Source organism: Delphinapterus leucas, chromosome 17, assembly GCF_059928025.1.
Source record: "Delphinapterus leucas isolate spDelLeu-1000000601 "Yukka" chromosome 17, BTC_Dleu_Yukka2, whole genome shotgun sequence".
Classification (NCBI taxonomy): domain Eukaryota; kingdom Metazoa; phylum Chordata; class Mammalia; order Artiodactyla; family Monodontidae; genus Delphinapterus; species Delphinapterus leucas.
Genome location: NC_143145.1, coordinates 2,531,812 through 2,556,001, shown reverse-complemented (window position 1 = coordinate 2,556,001; position 24,190 = coordinate 2,531,812). Strand labels below are relative to the sequence as shown.

The window sequence follows — 24,190 nt, the reverse complement described above, 5'->3', positions numbered from 1 at the left end:
GGGGCGGCCAGCACAGGGCCCTGGACGGGGGCCGCCTGGCTAGCATGTCCCCCGCCCCAGACCACAGTCACTTGGCCCTGCCAGGATCCCAGCTCACTGCCTCGCCCACCGGTGTCTGAGACAAAAAATCCTCACGCGGAGGCCATGGGAGCAGCCTCCGCCTGCCCTGCCGACCTCAGACGAGCCGGGTAAGGACCGGGGCGCGGCGAACGGGGGGCCGGGGCCTGGGGACGGGCGGGGCAGGGCGCGCTCACCAGCAGAGAAGGCATGGATGTTGAGGGCCATGTCTTGCTCGTCACTGTCCGCCACGTCCAGCAGGTAGGCGCGGATGGGCCCCTCGGTGGCGTCAGCGCTGAAATCCAGGACCACCACCCCCAGCACCGTGAGGACGATGCCAATGGGCTGCCGGGTGGGGACATCGCCGAGGGACAGACCTGACAGGGCACAAAGGAGCAGCCGATCTCAGCCCAGTGGCAGGCAGTGACCTCCCGGGGAGACAGCAGCCTCCCGCCCCAGCCCAAAGGGCACGTGCTCCTCGGCACAGCCTCTCCTTACGGAAGGAGAGTTTTGTCTTTCCTGGCTCTGGGAAGGAGGCTGTGAGCCGTAATCACGCACCTGCCTCAGGTGAGTCTGGCCCTGAACCCAGAGACCAACCTGCTCCCCTGACAGCTGAGCTAAAGCTGGTCTTACTGGATTCACCGCCGCGGGACCAAGGGGCACTCTGTGCACAAAAGTGATGAGGGGGCACTGGGCTCACGGTCTGGAACCCAGGACCAGCCCCTGAGCTCTGCAGGTGAGGCGGGTCTCAGACACACCCTCCCTGCTTGAGGGCAGGGGACCTGCTGGCTACCTGGACCCGGCAATGCCCGGGAGCAACACAGGTGCAGCAAGACAGAGGGCACCGGGCTGGAGCTCCGAGCCGCTGCGTTTGGGCCACAGTGGGCCGGGTCCACCTGCACACACAGATCCTCGAGAAAGCCGCAACGTGCCCTCTAAACTGTGCCCGCAGGTGCCAGGAGGGCGGCACCCCCGGACTCCTGATCCGGGGGCATCTGGATGGAGGGGAGGTGGGTGGGCGCTCAGCTCAGGGAGGCCTTCCTCTGCCGCCCCCACCAAGCTGGCACTGAGCTCGCCCCAGGCGGCCTCACGCAGCCTCTGAGCAGCTGAGCAAAGTTTTCTTTCTGCGCCGCCCTCCCCCATTCCTGAGCCTCCTGGCATCAGTGGCCCCCGCCTGAAGTGATGCAGACTCGGGGCAGGCTCGCCTATGTCAGGACACAGATTAAGCCTTCGACTTACAAAGTCGTTGCCAGAAAACAGGGTTTTGTTTTTCACCAGTGCGGGCGGTTGCTCTCAAGCAAAAGCTATTTTCCCACATGTGGTTGTTTTAATTGAAAACAAAACAACAACAAAAAGAAGCAAAGCCAACCACGAAAGACACAAACGAGAAAGTGTCGCCTAGGTCTGGACACTTTCAACACCAAGCCTAAGAAAAGGAGGAAAAAAAAAGAGAAAAGATAATTTCTGAAATAATGCTGGAAACAGGACGTGGTGTCAGATACGCATTAAAAACAAACGGATCACAACAGGAAACGCTCCCTGAGAACAGGTTCCCACGGCGTTCCCACGTGGGGCCCGTGGCCTGGCCACCGCCCGGGCGCCCAGGGCTCTGCACAGCTGCCCGGTCCAGGACCAGCCTGTCTAAATTCTTTAAACCTGCGCATCTTATCGAGTCCCAGGCAGGGCTCTGCAGGACACTCACCGATGGCAGAGCCGTTAAGGAAAAGTGCCACTCCGAAGAGCACGCCCACGCAGAGCACGAGGATGAAAGGCCGCCGGCGGCCCCAGCTTAGGGTGCACCGGTCACTCGCGGAGCCGATGAGGGGGGTGAAGACGAGGCCAAGGATGGGGCTCAGGAACCAGGTGAGGCTGTAGTACTGCTCCGGAAGGCCTGCAAAAGACACGCGGGCCGTTACACACGCGGGCGGGCGCGCTGCAGACCGCCTGCCCCAGGCAGCTCGGGCCGCGCGCACACACCCCTGCAAGCTAGAGAGCCCCCAGGCAGACGTCCCCACCTGCCAGGCCCGGTGTCTGAAATCAGCCAAAGCCTGACGGTGAAGCATCAGGTGGCCCGAGGCCAGACATGGGCCGAAGAGCCCGTGTCCTGGAACCCGCCCAGGGCGCACTCGGCAGGCGGGCCGCCATGCACACGTGGAGAGGCACCTGCAGGGGCAGCGGCACGAGGGCAAGACCCTCTCATTCCTCTGGCACTGACCAGGGCCTGGGGTCTCAGGGGCTGCTCAACGCCACCCTCGGGGACCAGGCACTGAGCCCGTCAGCCCACAAGGCGGGCGGGGGACTGACGCTCTGCTTCCGGGATCCTGGGCCTCACAGCTGAAATCTAAATCACAAGGGTCTTGCAGAGGGTTCTTGCAGCCACTGACGCACTAAATGACCCCAGCAGTGGGCTTCTGAGCGGCTACTGAGGGGCGGCAAGAGGGGAGGCCTCAGTGTGTGTCCAGCTGGAACCAGGGGGTTGTGTCTGGTGCTTAATCCTCCTAACTGCCCAGGGAGGCAGGGATTACTGTATCCATTTCACAGATGGGAAATCTGAAGATCAGAGAGGTTTAGGTAGGCAATCTGCCCTGGGTCACAGAGTGAAAAAGTAGGAGCCTAGGACTTAAACCCAGGGCTGCCTGATTTCGAAGTCTATGTACCCCCCACCCCACTCTACATGCTTCCTCCCTATAACACAAACCCAACGCCCACCGCCACTGGAACAATGAGAAACTGAGTCTGTCTCATTCATACGCAGGACATCACGGCAGAATCCCGCACATGCTGGGTGCACAAGGGCACACACTGTGGGTTCCATTTACATGATGTCCCAATGGGGCCAAAGGAGTGTCTGCTGGCAGAAGCCAGGGTGTTGGTCGCCCGTGGGAGGGGCAGGGGCTTCGGGCTGGTCTGTTCTGATCTTGATCTGGATGGGGGTCCCTGGTGACAACTCACCCAGCTGGAGACTTGGATCATGCACCTTCTCTGTATGTCATACTTCAATGAAGAGTTTACATAAAAAAAATGAAAGCGTGCCCTGGCGCCCCACGATTGTTAGCTAATGTCTTACGCCGCCAAAGGCCCTGAGAAACGGAATACTGTGCTGAACTACCAAGAAAAATAAACTGTGTAGGAGGAGGAAATCGTTTTCAAAGGAGGAGGGAAGCACCTTTCAAAATCGTTGCTAACGTGCCCATTAAAATATTTATGCATTCAGCCTAGAATTCAAGGTGTCAGCCTCGACCTTTACACCACACAGAACCTTAGGAAGGGCGAATTCTGTTCCTGATTCAAGTCAGCAGAACGCACTGGTGTTTCAGGAAGTGAGAAGCTTGCCGAGTGTGCTCCGCTCACAAGCGGTGGTTTACATGGTAGGCCCGGGTCCTCGGCGATCACTGTCAAAGTCAGGCACTGGGGAAACGACAGCGGTACCGGCCACATCGGCCGCGGCGACGCTTCCCATGCTCAAGAACGCACAGTGTCGAAGCATCAGGCTTCTCAAAAATAGCTCCCTCACAAAACCATTTAGCGGGTGCGGTGTAGTCGGTTTCAGAGAGAAAGGAAAGCATTTTTACCCCAATGGACAGACTCTTAACTATTGTTGGGCTTTTCAAATGTCACAACCTTACTAATGAACGGTGACTAGCTTGGTGACGGGGCTCCGTGCAGAGCTGCAGCACGCATGCACACGCAGGCACGTGTGTACACACACGTCGACTCCCTGCCGTGCCTGCTGTCTCCCCTGAGGGCCTGGCCCTCCTGCTTCAGGCACAAGGAAGTGTTCTGGACTTCTGCACCTGCTGACTCTCACCTCCCTACCTGGTACCTCTTAGAACTCTGAGGGGATCACCCACCCAGGAGGCTCCCACTCACCAGGGCTCACCACCACTACTGTAATTCCACAGCTGCTGAACCACCTGTATGCGATCCCAAGAGACGGGCATCTCTGAGGGCGGAGACCCACAGAGGTACCAACAACAGTTGAACTGAACCAAACCCGAGGTGCACCTGCAGCCGGGTCAGCCTGAAGGCCCCAACCACCGACCTCTGACCCTGCGCACTGCTGCTGGCCAGCCCCCAACCCGGGTCTGATCTTCAGCTGTGGTTGGCCACCCCATCCCCCGGTGCCCTCACCTGCCAGGCCTACCGTCTGCCCCAGGCCACCTTCCCCATCCCCAGCCAGCCCACCACACACATGCCTCCTGGCATCAGTCATCTTGGCTCCCGGTGTTGAACGCACTCAACACTGGTCCAGGAGCGGGGAGACCAGGCACACAACACTCCTGGGACCGGCTGTGCTTGCTATGCAGTGGGCAGCTTCCAGTCCCAGGCAGACGGGCATTAGCAAACTCACCAGGCGACAAGCATCTCAGGGTGACCCATAGCGCTTCAGGGACTGAGGGGTCGGGAGGGCAGCACCCTTGAGTCTGAGGGAGAGAAGCGGATGGGGTGCCGGGCACCGGGGGCAGAGGGGGTGGGTGTCTCTCTGGCCATGGCAGGTGGAGCTCTTTACAGAGCAGAAGGCCCTGCGACCCCGGCCGGGCCTCTCACAGGGGACAAGGGACAGGAGGTGCGGGACCCGCAGCATCATCCCTCGCACCTGCCTGGATGTCGGGGACAGGGGAGGAGTCAGCACTGGATCCCTCCTGGCACCTCAGCTCGGCGTGGCCGGAGGGAGGCTGCTGGGCAGGGCGGCCAGCAGGGCCCCACTGTCATCCCAACGCTGCTCAGAGGAAAGGTGTTCGTTCCAACCCGTCTCCTTCTCAAGGTCAATGCTCTGGAACACGACTGAGCAACTCTGTGGCCCCTTTCTGTTAAGAAGGTTGCTACGTTTTTTAATGGTCGAAAAAGATCAAAGTAAGCACATTTCCTGACATGTAAGAAGTGTCTGTAAATAAAGTTTTATTGGAATGAGGCCACACTTGTCCACTGATGAACGGCTGCTTTGAGCTCCACGGCAGAGCTTGGAGCTGCTACAGACACGCGGCCAGAGCGCCAGGAACATTCACTCTGGCCCCAACAGGAACCGCCTGCCAACCCCTGCTCTAGATGCAGCGCGGTTGTGTGTTGTCCAGGGTTTGTCCGTCTCCTGAGGTGTGCTCAGTCGGCCCTATTACTGCGGAAAGAGGGGTGTGAAATTTCCCAACAATGACCGCGAATGACTGTTGGATTCTGCCTGTCCTTGCCTCACCCGTGTCTCAGGCTCTGTTCCTCAGGAGCACAGGCACCTCACTCCTGAGCCCACCCTTCCGTCCTGTGAGCTGCTCTCTGTACCCCCGGCAGTGCTTCGTCTGTATCTGAAGCCCCCTTTATCTGGGGTTAATACTCCCCCCAGCCGACTCAGGCTGCCCTGTTCCCACCTTTTCACCTCAACCCCTCTGCGTCAGTCACGGTGTTTTACAAGAAGATGGGCGGGTCTTGCTGTTCCATCCACTCTGGTGTGTCTCCTCGCTGGCGTGTTTCGTCACTTACGTTTCGAGTAACTGCTCGCGTGGGTGATGTCAGGGCTGCCGTTCTGCTACTTGCTTCCTGTCTGCCCCCTCCTGGGGTCTCTGTTCCTCTTGTTCCTGCCTTCTTTTGGTTACCTGAGTATTTCTCCACCTTCCATTTTAAGTTACACATTGGCTTTTTAGCATTATTTTGTAGTGGCTGCTCTAGAGACTGCCTTACATGTCAACTTTCAGTCTATTAGTGGATATCGTTCACATCACATAAGAAATTAGTGACTGTCTGTGCCCGTTTACCCCAAGCCCCTTTATGTTGAAGCTGGAACATACGTTTCACGTGCAGACACGATAAACCCCGCGCTGTGCTGTGAGTTTTACCTGAAACAGTCATTCATTTTAGAAGAAGTAATAGGAAGCTGGTCTTTTCTCTTTACCACCCGTCTTACCATTTCCGTACCCTTCCTTCTTCCTCCTCGAGGTCCCAGTGTTCGTGTGCTATCACTTCTCTTCAGCCTGAAGAGCTGTTTTTGGCTTCTTCAGCATTTCCTACAGTCTGCTGATGACAAATGCTCTTAGAATTTACCTAAATTCTCTTTATCTCACTTTTTGTTCCTAATGGATATTTTTGCTGGATACAGAACTCTGGGTCAACTCCTCTCCCCGCCAGAACTTGAAGACACGGTTCCACTGTCTTCTGAGGAGGCTGTGACAGCCCACATGACTACATACACGTCTTTTCTTCCTCTGGTGCCCTCGAGATTTCCCCTCTGTTGCTGCTTTTCAGCCGTTTGACTATGGTGAGCCTAAGTGAGGCTCTCTCACATTCATCCTGCTTCATGAAGCTGTAGATTTAAGCTTCCACCAAACTTGAGGAGGTTTTCAGTTACTTCTCACTTCACATTTTGATGCCCCATTCTCTTTCCTCTCTTCCGGGGCTCCAATTACACGTATGTCAGACTCTGTCCCACTGCTTCCTGAAGCTCTGCTCATTTCTTTCTTCGACCTTTGTTCTCTCTGTTCTTCATGTTAAGTCATTTCTACAGACCAATTTCTTAGTGCACTGAAATCTTCTCTCATCCCTAAGGTTAATTTTTATTTCAGATACTGCATTTTTCAATTCCAGAATTTCCATTTGGTTCTTTTTTTAAATAGCTTCTATTTCTCTGTTGAGATCTTCTACTCTCCACGTGGAGCCTGTTTTCCTTTATGTCCCCGAGCAGAGTCCAACACAAGTCATCATATTGGGGTCAGGTGCCTTGTGGCCTTTTCTCTGGAGTGAAGGTCACGTTTTCCGTTTTCTTTTCTCCCCAGATGCCTAATAGTATTGAGTTGTAGCGTAGACATTGTGAAACGATGTGTGGCAGAGACTGTATTCTGTTACACTCCTCTGATGAACAATGATGTATTTCCCCCACACACAAAGGTCAATAACTGGACTTTGATGAGTAACTCTGGTAAAAGCGTTTCTGCACAGATACGCAGGTATAAAACACATATAAAAAGTGAACATAAGGATTCCTTCTCTCCTTAAGTGTACGTCTTAGAACAGCCATGACTAAGTTTAACTTGATATGTATTTCAGAGCTTAAAAACCCAAGGAATTAATAACAAATGTTTGCAGTTTAACTTGAGGCACATGCGTTTATTGTCCTAACACTGGAAATGCTTTCTTGACATTTGATTTGATACTCTTATTGGTTAAGCTTTTGCCTTTTAAAAGTTTTCCTAGGAGAAAATACAAGAAAAAAGTGTCTCTACCCAGATTGCCCATCGCTCTTCGAACATTACTCAGGGACAGCGTGATCTTAAAATCAATCAATTTTGAAAAACACTGACAAAATGCTGGACTGTTATTCTTATACTCAGGATCTCTGTTTTGAAAAAGAAGTGAGTATAAAAAAGTAATTTTGTCCCGACATTGGTGGGATGAGATACATTCGTACTGTTCACAAATCCAGCACATAAGAGTGTCTGTTTTAAACGAGATCAACACTAATACGTAACAAGAAGTAGAGAAGCCAACTTTAGGAGACGCACTCATCCTACCCAGTCCCTCTCGGGTTTTACCACCGTTGATACTTTTGTTTTAACAAACAATTAACTTGGCTGGACTCGAACTCAAAACTGTCTCCCTGCTTTTTTAGCTTTAGCTAAAATCTGTCCCATTTCAGGAATTGCCAAGAGATATGAGCAGAGATGACAAATGGGATTAGGGGTTCCCCAGCTCTCACTCTGCCCTTGGGTTCGGGTACCCAGCTGTGTTTTAGCCCCTCTGGGCGGCATCATGTGAGGCCAATCTTCAGGGAAAAAGCCATAAAACACAATGAGAAGCTCACCGGGTGCCCGGCCTTCTCCTACTCTGGATGCTCTCTAGTGCTGACAGGCACTAGAGGGGAAACTGCACGGATAAAACTGTTCCTTGAAGATTCGGCCTCTTAGCTGGAGGGACACAGACAGTGGCCAAGTGCCTGCTGCTGGCCATGGGCTCATTACCACAGTGGTGACCATGTGCTGAGAGGGGCTACAGGGCCTGGTCACAAGAGAACTGCTTGTCCACACTCTCTCTCTCTGGCCTACACAAACATTCTGTGAACGTCTGTGAGCTGCAAGGCTCTGCGTCAGACAGGAGCAACTGAAGACTGACCACAGAGGACACAGGGAGTGCCTGGGAGACATGCCCCGGCCCCGGCTCGCCCTTGGCTGCTAAGTGCCCACCGCCCACCCCTGACTGACCGGGCTGGCAAATGTGGGACACACAGGGTCTGGCCGATGGAAAGCCTGTGCTCTTCCCAAGTACATGCTACGACATGGACACGCGTGGAGAGGCTGGCCATGCAAGGTGACAGAGAAAGCCATCTTCACGGAAGGCGCCCCCTGGAAACCCGGGCTTCTCGCCCCTCCCTGGGAGGGAGCACGGCGTGAGCAGTCTGCACTGCCCTGGGACCGCGACAGGAGCCCAAAGGGGCCCTCACGTGGCAGCTCACGCTTCAGCACCCAACAGGCTGACCCACTGCCAGTTCCCCTCGGGCAGCGGCATTTACATTCCCGGGGCCCCTGTGCCTGCTGGCCGTCGTGTGTGTACTTTGCTCAAGGAGCTGCTGCGCTGAGGACACTGCCCTGCCCGGGTTAAGAGCGCGGCTCACCCCGCACGCAGAGTTTCTGAAGTTCAAGTGCGCGTCACCAGAGTCAGACTCCATTCCATATGACTCTGCTCGGGCTGGAGTGCCCGCCCGCTCCCCCCAAAAGGCTCCTTTGCACCGAGCTGTGCCCTGTGCTAAGTTTGATGAAGGTGGCCTTTCGGGGCAGGGCTGTCGGGGGAGCCTGTGCTCTGTGGCCACATCCCCTTAGACGCAGAGGTGACCTCTGACCCGTGTGACAGTATGAGGGTGAGGTACGAGCTTCACAGATGTAAACTGGTAATTTCCGTCAACCTTCTCTGAAAACACGCGCATAGCTGAGATTAAAACGGGCACGCAATTTAAAGTGACTCTTAGGAACTCATTAGGAAAGTTGTCAAGCTGGGTGCTGGTTAGCAATTCACCCCAAACCTGTGTCCTGCTCGCCCAGAAACACCACCATCACCAGGCTTCTCACCACCCAGAGCACTGGCCGCCTCAAGAGGGAGCTGGAGGGGCTGCAGGTACGTATGGATTACCTGCTTTGGAGGCTCCCCGGAGCCTCGGCCACCTTCACCAGCGCACCGACACTGAGAGACCGAGGGACATGGCTCGGGGCTGGCAGGGAGTCAGACCCTCAACCCACCTGCCCCTTCAGCTTTGCCCTCCGCCCCCACCAGCTCCAGCCTGTCCTTCCGACAGTCGCCGAGGCGGCTGGGCTGCACCTTCCTCTGGTTAGGGTGCCATCGTCGCCCCCCACCCGACCCTGTTCAAACGACTCCTTCCTCATCTCCCGTTCCCTCCACCTACTGCAGCCTGGTTTCCCCCAGAGCCCCCGCCCCCACCCCGAAACTGCCCTCGGAGGTCACCAGGCCACCTACCTGCCAACCCACCTTGGCCTTGTTTATTAGACTTGGCCGGAGGCCCCAGGAGGGTAGAGGGCGTTGGCACAAATGCCAGCTCCTGGCACAGAGCCCGGTGAGCATGGGCGCCAGAACCACGTGCTTCCTGCGTGAGACGCTGCCGGGCCCTTCCACTCGCACCCCGTCCTCCTTCCTGCTCAGCACGGGACACCCCACACCCAGGGAAGGCCTCCGTGGAGGGGCAACCGGGCAGAGGCTGCAGGACCAGGAGCAGCTGGTCAGGCCAAGGGGGCAGGAGCGTCCAGGAGACCCGACTGGACCGACAGCGGCCTCTGTTCTCCTTTGCCTTGTCCCCAGCTCTCCTAAACGTCCCCCTGGGCTGCAGAGGGAGTGCGAACCCACCAGGAGCTGAGTGCTTGGGGTGTGGGGACAGCCGGGGTCACCCCGCGCTGGGCAAGGAAGACAAACACTTCCCATCACGTCCCCAGAGCAGCCCCGGAGGAGCGAGTGAGCCCTGAGAACACAGCCCCGACCCCGTCCGTCCCTGGCGTGGCTGCCGCTGGGATGCCCCGGACACGGCATTTCCCAGCAAGGCTCTAAACACACGCAGCACCGGTGCGTAGTAAATAATTTTTGTTTTCTTCCCGGCAAAAATGAACAACAATGGTGGGACCAGAAAGGCTCCCCGTTCACAGGAAACGCCGAGGGTGTCACCGCTCGCAGAGGGCTGTGTGAGGTCACGGGCGACAGCGGCCACGCTCAGTCACGCGCGGCCTCCCATTCAGCACAGCCAGCGGCTTTTTTGATAAACTGGTCCTTCTGGGGGGAGGGGGCCAGGGGACTGGGAAAGCTGCCTATAAATCTTTAACAAAAGATCTGAAATGGGAATAGGAACTACATTCTTTCTCTCAATAGACAAAGCCTTCCCCATCAAGATATGCTTGTATTCTCAGACAAAACCTTCATGATAACATTAAAGCCATGAGAACCCGCTCTCTGTGGGAACGCTTGGCAGCCCGCAGTAACCCGGGATGAACGTAACCAACCCAGCGGGGAACATGGCACTAAGCAGCCCCCTTGAGGGCCACAGCCATTAAAAAGCACGGGTCCGGCCGAGGCCCCGGGGCCCAGACACAGGCATGGTCCCGAGGAAAGCCCCCCCCCCCCAAGCAGAGAGGGTCTGCACTGGGCAGCGGGGCAACGCCTCGTCCAGCTGGAGGGAGGGCCACAGAGCTGAAGGAGCCTTCCAGAATCCCAGGAAGGTAGGAAGAAGGATTAAGAAAAAGAAGCTCAGATGCCTGTTCTTGGGCCTCCCCCTTGGAACAGCAACCCCTGGTGTTCCGAGTGCAACTGGCCGGACCCTGTGGCTGTCCGCGGGGGCTCCTGTGCGGCCCAAGCCCCTTCCCAGAGTCCAGGCACTCGCCCCGGGCTGGACCTGGGAGCCCAGAACTGAACACAGATGTCCCTCATCACAGCATTAAAGAGCAGGGATGGGTGCCTGAAGGCGCAGACCCCAGAACCTGGGCCACGCGGGGGCCAGTCCCAGTGACGTCGGGGACAGCAGCGACATCAGTGCCGCGGGGAGAGCCATGTGACGCAGAGTTCGTTCGGTGTATGCATTAGGTGCTCCCTGCGGGTGGACTCTGGTGCCGAATGAGCTATTTCGGATGGAGAGGCAGTAGTCTGGAAATAGCACGATTCGCACTTACCAAAGGCACCATTAGTCAAATTCCGGAAGGTTCCGAACGGCCTTTCTTCTGGTAAAATAAACATGCTCCAGCCCCTCATGTTGGCCCTGAGGCTGGGCTTAGTTTCTAGGGAGTAGACCGCCAGCCCCACCCGGGGGCTGCCCAGCACCTCGGTGGGAGCACTGGTCCTATGCTGGAACTGAGGAGGAGCCTCCAGGGCCCAGCAGGATGCCCTCGGCCAGGTGCACGCAGGCACTGAGGCTCTGGGAAACCCGTGGGCGCCCCTCCTGCTCTGCTGGGGCCTGGCTGCGGGGGTCCTTCTTCCCGCAGCTCCCAGGAGCACAGCCCACTGCAGACTGGAGCACCAGCCCCTCCCCGCCACCCACCCATCCCACACTCTTCAAAACAGATGCTGCATGCACTAAGCAAGCGTGCCCAGGGCACGGGTGGGGGGAACGAGCCCGCCCCGAGCCCCGCGACGGCCACTCGGCACCCCGGCCCAGGCTGGCCCCTGTGCAAGGCCTGGACACAGTGGCAGCCAAGGTCTCTCCCAACTCTGAGCGTCTGCGACCCGAATTAGGGTCGGGGGGAAAGAACCCAGCCACCACCCTATCTGCTGCGATCCACAGCTCTGGTTTTAATACCAAGTGGGCAGCAACACCCCCAAAGCTCCGGTGGAGCGAGGTTATGAAGCACGCGCTAGGGCGGGGGGACCCCTCCTGCGGACGCCGGCCAACTCCCCTGGTGTGAGTAAGTACTCCCTCCGGCCGACCTCACGATACCGAAGCGAGGTCAGTGAACCGGGGTTTCAGAGAGCCTCGGCATGACATCTCCACACGCAGACACGACACAAAAGGTCACCTCCAAGGGCTGGGGACAGTGAAGTGTAGACGGAGAGGCAGGTAGGCACGTGAGTGTGCTACCTTCCTTGTCAACGCAATTCATCTGTAAGCGTGTAATTAATGTTTAAATAATGGATGTGCTCAGCCAAGGACGGACCCAGAGGATTCCTGGAAATTTAGGAGCTGGCTCCAGCACGCCCCTGGGCTGCAAGCAGCGGGGCCTTCAGGGTCTGGTCATTATATCCTACCTCCTGAAAACGCTATTACATGAAAACTAACAAGTGTCTGGAAACTTAAAAAATTAAATTCTTACTAAACGTTGCTATTACCTTTGTCAATAAAGATCTGGAGTATTTTTTAAAAACCTCTAACCCCATCTCCCTTTATCACATCTCCGCCAAGTGCAGCAGGCGCAGCTCCTGAGGGGCAGGGGCGCTGAGAGCCGAGTTCAAATCCCAGCTCCACCACTGACCTGACTCTGTGGGCGCCTCCTTCCTCACCTGCAAAAATCTGTAAGAGGATGTCATCTGCAGATCTGTATAGGGATTAGGTCGCTGGAACAGCTGCTGCTGGCATCGTCACCACGGGGTCCCCACACCTCACTTCTAAGAGCGGGAAGCGGGAACCAACACCGTTAGCCCCGCTCTCCTCTCCTCGTTTGCTGCAGACTCAGGCCTGGCCTGCCCTCAAGAAGAGGAGAGGCTCCAATTCTGAGTCTACACTTTCTGGCCATGGACCCCTGGGCAAGCCACCTCCCTTCCTGAGACCCAGCTCCCTCGGCACAGACGGCCTTGTCCAGGACCCTGGGGAGGACTGACGGATGACAGGCCACATCCCTGGGCCAGCGTGGGAGCCTTATTCACGAGCCCGTTTCGACATTGCCCTTCTGTTAGCACTTAGAGCATCCCTCCACCCCGCCCACCAGAAAAGGGTTCCAGGGGTGGTCAGGGAGTGTGCCAGCTCCACCCTTCCCCTGGTCCTAGACAGCTTGCCTCCAGAACTTTCTCCTCTGCACGGCCACGGCCTTGCCATACTGCAGCGCGGCAGGGCCCCAGAGCTGGTGATGTGGGAAAGCCAGCGGTTGCAGTCTGGCTCCCCGTCCAGGCTCGGCTCTGAGCCTTCTTCCCGGCAGCCGGGCTCTCGGGGCTTCCGTGCCCTGGCCTGCAGTGCTGTCCTGCGTGGCAACCTCGGAACCTGCTGTGAAAGTGGGTGTCCTCCCCTTAAAGCTGGCCTGCCCTCCCCGAGGACAGGGGCTGCAGTGCCCCCGCACGTGTGGCCTCACCGCCAGGGAAGGTGGAACACGCGGGCCAAGAGACGCAGACAACCTGCAAGGGCTGGGCCTGGCCCACCCTGCCCCAGGCCACACCACTGGCGACCACCCCACGCGAAACCAACAGCGCGAGACACCTACCCTGCTCTTCAATTAGGTGGGATGACTAAAATTCATGAGAGGCACGACAGGCCCCATTTATAAGTCATGAGTGTCGGATTACAGGGGGCCCGGCTGGTGCGGCTGGTGCCTGGAAAAGCGCTTCAAACCCAGGTGGTGGCTGGGTCTACACAGACTGCATTTCCGGTCTGGCTGTGGTCAAACCCTGCTTTGCTGTCACAGTCTAGCCCGGAAAACGGTGAAGAAAATGAGGACTTATTCATAATCCGGAGACTGTGGGGAGGACCCGGGGACCAAAGGCCTTCGGCCAGGCCTGCAATGCAGGGCGGCAGCGAGAGGGGGCAGAGTCAGGCTCCCGGCTGAGGAAGAGCGAGTGGCCCTGCGGAGCTGCTGCTGGGCCCAGAGACCTGCCATCAAAGCAGGCAGCGACACCCGCTAATCGTGCTGTGAAATGACAGCAAAGTGCAGGGTGTGTAAGTCTAGAGGGACTTTAAGGACATAAATAATTTGGTTGAAACTGATGAAGGCTCACACCCTCTCGCTAGGCTCGCTGCCCCCGCCCCTCCTGAGCGGAGCCTGTGGCCTGGCCCTTGGCTGTGCTGACCTTGTGCGGGCCCAGGGGCAGGGCTCTTCCAGCCGCACTCAACAGCACAGCACGCAGGTGCCCAGCCCTGACCGCCTCAAACTGAGGCTTAAACGCTTTCAGTTTCTGCCCATTTTGCACTGCGTGCTACATACACCTCCGCTGCGGATGTGCAGATGAAGTACTAACAATCACCCCCAGTTCAACATGATGGTGGCAGTCCTTCGATTTCTCTCTGTGATGCTTCCATCAGGATACGCCCCACATCCTCTCTCCACTTAAATGGGGGGCAGACAACCTACACTTACCCCAAGACAAATGATTCATCTATATACGATTTACATAATTTATTGATATATGTGTATGTATTTCGTGTAAGATTTAAATAGCTGGTTTTTTAATGACAAAATTACCATCATCTGGGAAATATTTTGCTGGTGGACACATTCTATACGGGTTGCTTTTAAGAGCAAAGAGTAGGACCTACCTGGTGGTGCAGTGGTTAAGAATCTGCCTGCCGATGCAGGGGACATGGGTTCAAGCCCTGGTCCGGGAAGATCCCACCTGCTGCGGATCAACTGAGCCCGTACACAACTACTGAGCCTGTGCTCTAGAGCCCACGAGCCACAACTACTGAACCCTGTGCGCCTAGAGCCCGTGCTCCGCAACGAGAAGCCCGTGCACCACAACGAAGAGTAGACCCTGCTCGCCGCAACTAGAGAAAGCCGCGCACAGCAACAAAGACCCAATGCAGCCAAAACATAAATAAATAATTTTTTTTAAAAAAAGACTTCTAACAACCATTCTTGCTTTGCCGCTGCTCGTGTGTGCAGTACTGGCCAAGGGCAGAACCGCTCGGGTTTCTCTGTAAATCGCCTCCTTGGAGTGGCACAGAAGGCCTCCTAGGATCTGGCCCACCAGGGGCCAGAGCTCCCTCAAACGACTCTGCACCAAGCTCGTGCCACGCAGACTTAGTCACAGCTTCCCCAACACGCCGCACTTCCCTCTACGCCCCTCCCTGCCATGCCGCGGCCTGGAATGTGCCAACTCACCTTCGCTAACTGACCCCCTACTTATTACTCTTCGCAACCAGGAGGCCCAGGGCCACATCCTCCACACAGCTTCCCCATCCCCCGCCCCCTTTCTGTGCCCGGGAGTTGCCTCCTGTTCTGTTCCTGTTGTCCGCATGCTCCCCTTTGACAGAGCGGGCAGTGACCTGTATTCTGACTGCCCTTCCTACTCTTCCTCTCCAGACCATGAATCACAATCTTGACCCCAGGCCCCGTGAGCACCAGGCACAGCCTCGGCGCCAGCTAGCCTAGATGACCTCCCTCCAGGTCTTCCCTGACCTGGGGCCCTTCGATCGCTGGCATGAGGGCGCCGGCAACCCCACACGGACCCCTACGTGCACGCGGCTCCACCTGAAGCAGAAGCCTCAGGCTGCTCCCGCACCGTCCCCCTCCCCCCCCCCCCCACCGGCACCTGGCACCACGCCCGGCACCTGGCAGGTAGGTGCTCAGTAAGCGTTTGATGGAAGAACAACAGGCACAGAGCTCCTTGGGAAAAACGACTGCAGCTGACATTTCATTGTTTCTAAAATACAATGATCTGAAACACAAGGAAATCCAGACTTCCCAACGCAAACAAAACAGCCCTGCACAACAGGTTTTCAATCACCTCAGTCAAAATTCAGGAGACTTTGACAAACCCCTGCCTATTTATGGGTCCCCCCGGCATGCTGCCTGTGCTCTGGGGGGCACTGCGAGGGTCCCCCGGCCTGGGTGGGCGGTCACGTCAGGGCTCCCAGGCACGGACACACACGTATGTCTGGAACTCTCGTCCACTGAGAGAGCGGGCAGTCTGCCACCTCCCAGCCTGGGCCATGTGTCACCCTTCAGGCTTCCTTAGTCTCTCGTCAGCAGGAAATCCAGTTTTCAGTCAGATATTCTGTAAGGCCCATCCAAGTTTCTTTCACATTTAAAAAATGGGGGTAAAATATACATCACGTAAAAGTTACCACTCTCACCACGTGTGGGCGCTGGGTTCAGTGATAGGGACATCCCCACTGTCCCCCCAGGACTGAAACTCTGCCCCCGTTCACTCACTCCCCGTGCCCCTCCCCCAGGGCCCACATTCTACATGCGGGGCCTCATGGGAGTGGGATCACACAGCCTTTGTCCTTTTGCGTCTGTACTGTTTCACTTAGACTGAAAGCCTTTCAAGGCCCATCCTCCAGCCCTGTGGGCGGCACCTGCCCCCTCGCTAGATGGCACTCGGGGGGGCAGGGGGACGACGAGGACTGAGCCCAGTGCTCTCTCCACAGGGAAGGACCGACTGCTGGACAATCGTCCCCCAAGTCCCAACGGGAGTAGCCTGAGCACCGTCTCCCAACAGCAGGGGACCCTGGGGAGCAGAGCAGACCTGCCCCTACCCTCGGGCCTGCAGACGGGCAACCCAGTATAAGCCTCAGGGTGAGCCAAGCGCCACGCAGGGCGGGCAGGTCCGGGGGAACCCATCCCCAGAGGGCCTTCTGATAACATTCTCCAGGACTGGACAGCATCAGTTTCCAGCGATGCGAGAAGAACTGTTGGGTAAGAAGCACAACAAAGAAACCCTCCACCACCTGAAGGAGGATGGCCAAGCCTGGTCCGGTTTTCGCTGAAAATGAAAACTGGAAGCATCAACGCAGAATGCAAACTCAAAGACTCTGAGCTGTTCTCAGCCCAGGACCGAACCCCCACACAGGGGAGGTTCCCACGCACTGAACAGCGGTGGCACGGAGGACGGGCCCAGAACCAGACGCCTCAGGACCCGCTGCCCGCTGTGACAGCGAGGGTCCTCACATGTCCCAGGCATGGGCCGGCAGCCTGAAAGCCTCTGGAGGCCTGTGGGCATCGCCTCGGCTTGGGCAACGAAAGCAAACACAGTTACAAGCTGGGCGCTGTGTCCTTCCCCTGGGTTCTGGTCCCCAGAACCACCACTCGCGCCTGGACCACTTGCCCATTTCCCGGGCCTTCTGGTACGAGGCCTCCAGACTCCTTGAGTTGTCCCTCTTTCAGGCGACATGGTGGCCCGATTCTCTGAAAATAGCCCGTAAGTGACGCAGCTTCGTGAAATCAAGGAGTGCCAGGTGTGTATATATATAGCTGATTCACTTGGTTATAAAGCAGAAACTAACACACCATTGTAAAGCAATTATACTCCAATAAAGATGTAAAAAAATAAAAAAAAACAGGAGTGCCAGGTGACCAGAAAGGTATGCCTTAGGAATTCTTGTGGCACAAAGGAAACTGAGGGCAGTGAGGTGCTAGATCTCCTTTTACAAAACAGAAAGACCAACCAAGAGTGCCACCTGCAGAAGGCCCTGGGGCGTCATTAGACACTGAGGGGATTCCTAGGAAGGCGGTGGGCACATCTGAGCTGCAGAAGTGCTGCAGAGTATAAAGCACACCTGTTGGAAGGTCCACGTTAGATGTATCATGCAAAAGGTTAACTCGCAACAGGTCACCTGTGGGCAACATCGTGCTCACTCAAGGAGGCCGCAGGGGACATGCGTTTTCACTTGGGATACAGCATATGAACCTGCATCGCTCAATTCTCACCACAGACTTGTGTTCCCGGGCGCTGCCCTGTGGATTTTGAATGCCAGCCTGAGTCAACAGCACAAGAAGGCACTGGGCGGGCTGGGCTGTAACCTCCAACTCAGGGTGGCGTGAGGGGGCAGGGGCCTGGATTACAGAAGGGTGTTGATGCGGCGGTGATTCAGCGGGGCTGCCCCCGGGTCACGTTCCCACCCTGCTGCAGCAGCGCGGGCCTCGCTGTCAGTTTCCCTCAGCAATCCGGGGAGTGGAGGAAAATGACTACAGCACTTAAGGCACTTAAACTTCGAATGTTTTCTTTAAGGCGCGCTTTTAAAGGGTAGGTTTTTCCCACAGGAAGAGGAGGTGAGGTTCAAGTTGGGTAGGAATCTTGATTCACATTAAGCTAGGACACAAAGTGGAAAAGTGTTTTATGAAGAAAAATAGACATATACGGAATGAACAAAGTTTCACTCCTCCTGAATGAGGCAGACAAGACTAAACCTAGCCTTCCGCACAAATAACCCTACAAACCACTCGGTCACTCCCAGGCCACACGGCACCCCCGACGCTGTCAACTGAGAGACCACAGGACATTCCTCTATGACTCTCCTTTTCCCTCCAGGACACTTCCTGAACCAAGAAGGAAACAACGGGCGGGGGTCTGCTTCCCAAGGGAAAAGGCTGTCTGGGAACAGACTGGGTCAGCCCAGGAGGGCGCCTGCCCCTCAGCGAGGTCTGCTCAGGGCTCTGGGCAGGCTGTTCCCAGACTCTCAGAGGGGACCCCACGCTCCCACTTGATCCCAACTCTGAGGCCAGATCCATCAGCTGCACCTGAGGGCACACACACATTAATATGTGCACACGCGCGCACACATTATACCCATGCACACGCGCGCACACATTATACCCATGCGCGCGCGCACACATTATACCCATGCACACGCACACATTATACCCATGCGCACGCGCACACATTATACCCATGCACACGCACACATTATACCCATGCACACGCACGCGCACATTATACCCATGCACACGCACACATTATACCCATGCACACGCGCGCGCACATTATACCCATGCGCACGCACACATTATACCCATGCACACGCGCGCGCACATTATACCCATGCACACGCACACATTATACCCATGCGCACGCGCGCGCACATTATACCCATGCGCACGCGCGCGCACATTATACCCATGCGCACGCGCGCGCACATTATACCCATGCGCACGCGCGCGCACATTATACCCATGCGCACGCACACACACATTAATATGTGCACACGCGCGCACACATTATACACATGCACACACACGGCATGCAAATGACGGGCACCTACCTCCACTGCCAGGCATGCAGCAGGAGCTGGTCTGCAGGAGCTCCTGGGAAGCCCCTCCCTTGCCCTCAGACCACAGGCCCTGCAGGAAGCAGGCACGGATGCTGCTATGCCTGCTGGGGCCTCTGGGCCCCCAGCCCCCAGCATGCCACACCTTCACCCTCTTCCTCGCCTCAGGTTTGTGGGTCTTACCAGAACCCCCTCGACACTAACAAAACAGCAGTTTTTATAGGTGCCCCTCTGACCTCCTTTATCTGACGCTTTGAGCCTGAAGCCTAAGAACATAACATATTTTTACAGGCCCCTCCTAAAGCTGCAGTGTTTGACGAATGGTGGGAATCCAGTGTGTTAACAGACGTGGCCTGTCAGGAAGCGGGAGAGATGACGGTGATGCTGAAGGCACCTGTGGCCAGCCCCAAGGTCAGCCCGGAGGTCAGCGGGAAGCCTCCTGCGAGGGCGGAGCCAAGGCGCCCCCCCCCCTCCCCGCCCCGGGGGCTGCCACACAGCTTCGGCCTGAAGAGAAAGCCACGGGCTTTCTGCTCTGACCTGGACCTGGGCTCTCTACCTGCCCTGGATGCTCTGCTGCTGCTGGGGGCTTGTCGCGTGTGTCACACGTGTGGGAACCTCCTGATGAAGGCGCACGAAACCGGCTGCCTGCAGGGGCAGCACCAGGTGCTGCAGGGCAGGAGGGGCGGCAGTCTCACTACCGTGACTGCTGAACTTGGTGAAAATGCTGTATATTCAAGAAAGCAGAACTGAAGTTGTTTTTTTTGTTTTTTGGGGGTCTTCTTGCGGTACGCGGGCCTCTCACTGTTGTGGCCTCTCCCGTTGCAGAGCACAGGCTCCGGACGCGCAGGCTCAGCGGCCATGGCTCACGGGCCCAGCCGCTCCGCGGCATGCGGGATCTTCCCAGACCGGGGCACGAACCCGTGTCCCCTGCATCGGCAGGCGGACTCTCAACCACTGCGCCACCAGGGAAGCCCAGAACTGATGTTTTTAAAGGCACCCTCCCCTGCGAGGGACGATGTAGAACCACGGTGGCTGCACTGGGCCTGCTCCGTTTTCTTCCCGAGCTCACGGGACAGCAGTCATGGGACTGCTGGCCTGCAGTGTCTCCCACGAGAGGTGGGCGTTCCTCCCATGCTGTGGCCAACCAGAGGTCTCGGCCAATAGGACCAGGGAGGGAGGGCTGTCCTGGCGTCACACTCACCTCCTCCTCTGCTGTCACATGGGCCTTTCTGTCCTCCACAGCCCAGCAACGCAGCATCGCCTTCTAGCACTGAGGGGTAGCACTGCTGCCGGTCCAGAGGCTCCGGCACAAGAGGTGCTCACTTGGAATCAGGGGCCCTCAATTCAGGCCCCAAACTGGCCGGACAAAAGCCTTGGTGTGGACGAGGCCAAGAGTGCTGCGGTGTCCTTGGTGGCGGGGCACACACTTCACGCCAGGGGCCAGCAAACACAAACGGTTTACAGTGTTCCAATTTAAACTGCACTTACGGGCCTCCCTGGCGGCACAGTGGTTAGAATCCGCCTGCCAATGCAGGGGACACGGGTTCGAGCCCTGGTCCGGGAAGCTCCCACATGCCGTGGAGCAACTAAGCCCGTGAGCCACAACCACTGAGCCTGCACTCTAGAGCCCGCATGCCACAACTACTGGGCCCACGTGCCACAACTACTGAAGCCTGCACACCTAGAGCCCGTGCTCCGCCACAAGAGGAGCCACCACACTGCACCGTGTCAGGAACCAGGAATTGATATTGGTTTGGCAAAAGAACCATCTCATGAGAATGAAGTTACCTGGTTTGTCACCTGTGGAGCTCCCTGGGTGCTGGGTGCCCCAGGTAACAAGCTGCTCGGCCCAGTTTAGGTTTTCTGACCTGTCATCAGTGGGGTTGCTCCTGCCCTGGCCCCCCGGAACCGCTGGAAAGAGGAATGGCCTGGCCTCCTCCAAGGGCGTGTGCAGAGCCCAGGCGTGTGGCTGAGGCTGGCTCCCCGGTACCTACCCCACCACCACGGTCTGAGCTCACAGACGGACCACGGAAGTTAACTCTAACCTAAATACGGATTCCAGCTGTCATCCTCAACGCCAGGCGATGGAAACCTGGGAAGAGATGGTGGGGTTTCAAAGCGGCCGCCATGAGACGGGCTCCTGAAGCACCCACACACGCCCGGGCAAGGCCGCCGACCTTCGGAAGGAGCCGTTTCGATTCCAGCGACACACTCAATTATGAAAAGAATTATTCCAACCAAATAGAAAATACAGATTCTAACAAAGCCACTACCCTTCAGGTATGCCACAAAATTACCAAGTGAATCCCAGACGACTTGAGATGGGCGGCCACGGGCTGGGACGCCCGCCACTGGGAAGAACCACGCAGGGGGGATGTGGCAGGACCTTCCCAGAAGCAGGGGAAGGGAACCTGCTGGCGGGTGAGGCGCACCCTGGCGCCCCCCTGATGGGGCCCAGGACCCAAAGCTGTCAGGATCTCCATGGTCTCAGAACCAAGACCACGTGGGGCTCTGTTCCCTCCCGATTAGGGTGTGTGCTTCACCTCCCGGAGGAGGACTCAGAATTCAGTGTCTCCCCCGTGAAGTGGAGCCAGCAGGGAGGGGATGAGCTCCCCACCTCGGTGCCCGCTGGGGACAACAGAAGCACATGGGAACCAGTCATGATTCCCGGGGCCTGCGCACTCCGTGTATCCTCCGAGCACCACCTTGCGGCGACCACTCCCCGCCCCTATCCATCCTCCCGCCGGGCCGCTGTGGGGTGGACCATCTCCCAGCCTGTGACTCCCCTGGTCCTCAACACAGCGGACTTGAAATGCAGATGGAGGGAGGGGCCAGGCCGAGGGCTGGGGATTTAAGCTGAAACCACTGACTTCCCTCAGCTCTGCTCACCGCGCAGCCCACCTGCTCTATTCGCGGATGGCCGTGAGACCACAAACCAGAAAGCTCTGTAACACACAGTGAAACCTACAGCTTCCACTGCCAGGATGCTGAAGCTGAAACACGGGCCAGACACTTCAAGGTTTAAACACACCCGACTTTCCCCTGGTGGGCTCCCCCGAGGCAGGTGGACCAGCCCTCCCAGCCTCTGCTTCCTCACGTGGGATGGTGACTAACGCTGTCTCCATAGTATTTATGTGTGTCCTCATCTGAGTGGTTGCGCATCTCTAACGGAGGCTGGCCACATCCGCTTAAAGGGCAAACACACGCAATTGGAACGAGAGGCAATGCATATTAGCTCCGTTTGGGGTGGGCACTGACCCTAGTGTTCCCTAGTTCCCCACAGGCCTTCTGTGTCCTACACACCAGCAGGTCCAGAGGCCTCATGTGCCTGGGTCGGGGCAGGCCGTCCGGGACCGAGGAAACCAGGAGTCCGGGCTTTGACGAGGCCACGTGGACACGTCTGGCATCTAAGGCACGTCACTCGTTCTTTCCTTCCACACACACACACACAGTGAGCCTCCCCTGGGCACGGGCCACTAGGTGAGCCCATCTGAATCTGCCCTTAAAGGGGGCAGGGCAGGGTGGGGACCTGCAGGAACAGTGACGGGACGACGGCGCTGCGGGCGCTGCTCGGAGCCTCCCCGGGGGCAGAGGACACGCACACACTGACCACAAGAGCCTGGCCCGGGGACGGGCTGCGCGTCATCACATCTAAACCGCCACTCACCGCAGAAGCGACGTGCAAGACAGGATCATCCCTCGGACAGAACTAGACGCCCAAGGGCGTCGTATCTGATAAAGGACTCTTTAATAAAGAACTCTCACAACTCATTAAGACGACAAACAACCTGACTGAAATATCAGCAAAAAACGTGAACACGCACCTCATCTAAGATACACGAATGCCCACGAAGCACACGGAAAGCTGCTGAGAGTCAGCATCCATTAGGGAAACACAAAGGCCGTGAAGTATGTGGAGGCTGGAGGGAACGGTCTTCTCTTAGAAAGTAACCCTGGCACTTACCGTACGGCCAGCCGCCCACTCCGAGGTCTCTACTCATGAGAGATGAAACACAGGTCCACACACAGCCTTGCAGGTAATGCTCAGAGCAGCTTTGTTTGAAACAGCTCCCAAATGGAAGCAATCCACCTGCCCCTCAGCTGGTGAATGAATAGAGCAAAGGGGGGGGGGGTCCACTCAGTGGGCTAGTAGTGGGCGCAGCAGGATGGACGGCTCAACCACAAAAGCACTGCAGAAGCCAGGCCACGGACTGTGTGATGCTGTTTACATGAACTGCACAAAGGGCAGAACTATGTATGACAGAGGCGGGCGGGTGGTGACTGGGGGTCAAGGTGGACTGACGTGAGGGGCCACTAGGGAGCCTCCTGGGACAACGAAAATATCCCTGGTCTTAACTGTGGTGTTGGTTCCAACTGCAGACAACTGTCTATCAAGGGGATCAAACTGTCCACGCGGAGTGGGAGAATACTGTTTCAGCTTTAATAATTATTAATATACAAAATCCAGTAATAAACACCACACCTCTGGGTGTGACAGACAACTTTAAAAAGCTCTGACTCAGATCAGAAAATTCTGAATACTATGTTGCCCCTAAGAGTATAACGAAAGTACAACCCTGAGAAATACACTGGCCATCTGTTGTCTGTTTGCAATCTAAGCCCATCTAGGAACAACTCTCATTAAGCAGCATTCCTTTAACCTGTGCAAACAGCCTCTGTCCACAGTCCTGCTCTGCCCATGACCATGACCTATGCAGTGTTTAGGGTCAATGACAAGGGTCACCTTCATCCCCTTTGGGTCAGTTTGTCACGGCCACCTGTGATGACAATCCTCGCTCTTTCCATCACCATTTCTGGATGTTTATATGGAACAGACGTACCTGCGACTTTCAAAAGCTACATTTAATGTCTAGCCTACGTATCATATAGTAAAATACATAATACGTATTACCCTGGAATACCTAAAATAGATACAAGTCTCATGTAATACATGAAATGCTCAAAACCAAACAATGAAATTAAGTTGTGTGGAAATTGAGACTCACAACCTGTAAAGTGTGAAAGTTCCAAGGAGCTGTGCTGGTTCCAGGGTTTTGAGCCATAATACACATAACTTATCACCAAGGAAATGTGGAAATAAGAGCTCCCAAATCTCTACCAATTGTACCAACTTATTTCTCAGTAATCAGAGGTTCTGAATTCTGTATTTGTCACCATAACCATGGTGAGATGATCTAGAAGTTAAATAATGGTGCCTGACTCTGACCACATGAGCTTAGCCACACTGCTTTCGTTAAGGCCTCAACC

The 24,190-nt window shown here is 56.5% G+C and overlaps 1 protein-coding gene across 2 annotated transcripts in view; it reads right to left on the bottom strand.

Moving 5' to 3' along the window:
- SLC45A4 (solute carrier family 45 member 4) overlaps positions 1-24,190 on the bottom strand; it is a 71,445-nt gene that overhangs the window by 5,452 nt on the left and 41,803 nt on the right. For both annotated transcript variants that reach the window (XM_089898665.1, XM_022555215.2), the window contains exons 2-3: positions 1,760-1,948; positions 255-434 (exon numbers count right to left, since the gene is read on the bottom strand). In XM_089898665.1, the coding sequence (XP_089754791.1) occupies positions 255-434; positions 1,760-1,948 (369 nt within the window). The remainder of the gene's footprint in view (positions 1-254; positions 435-1,759; positions 1,949-24,190) is intronic.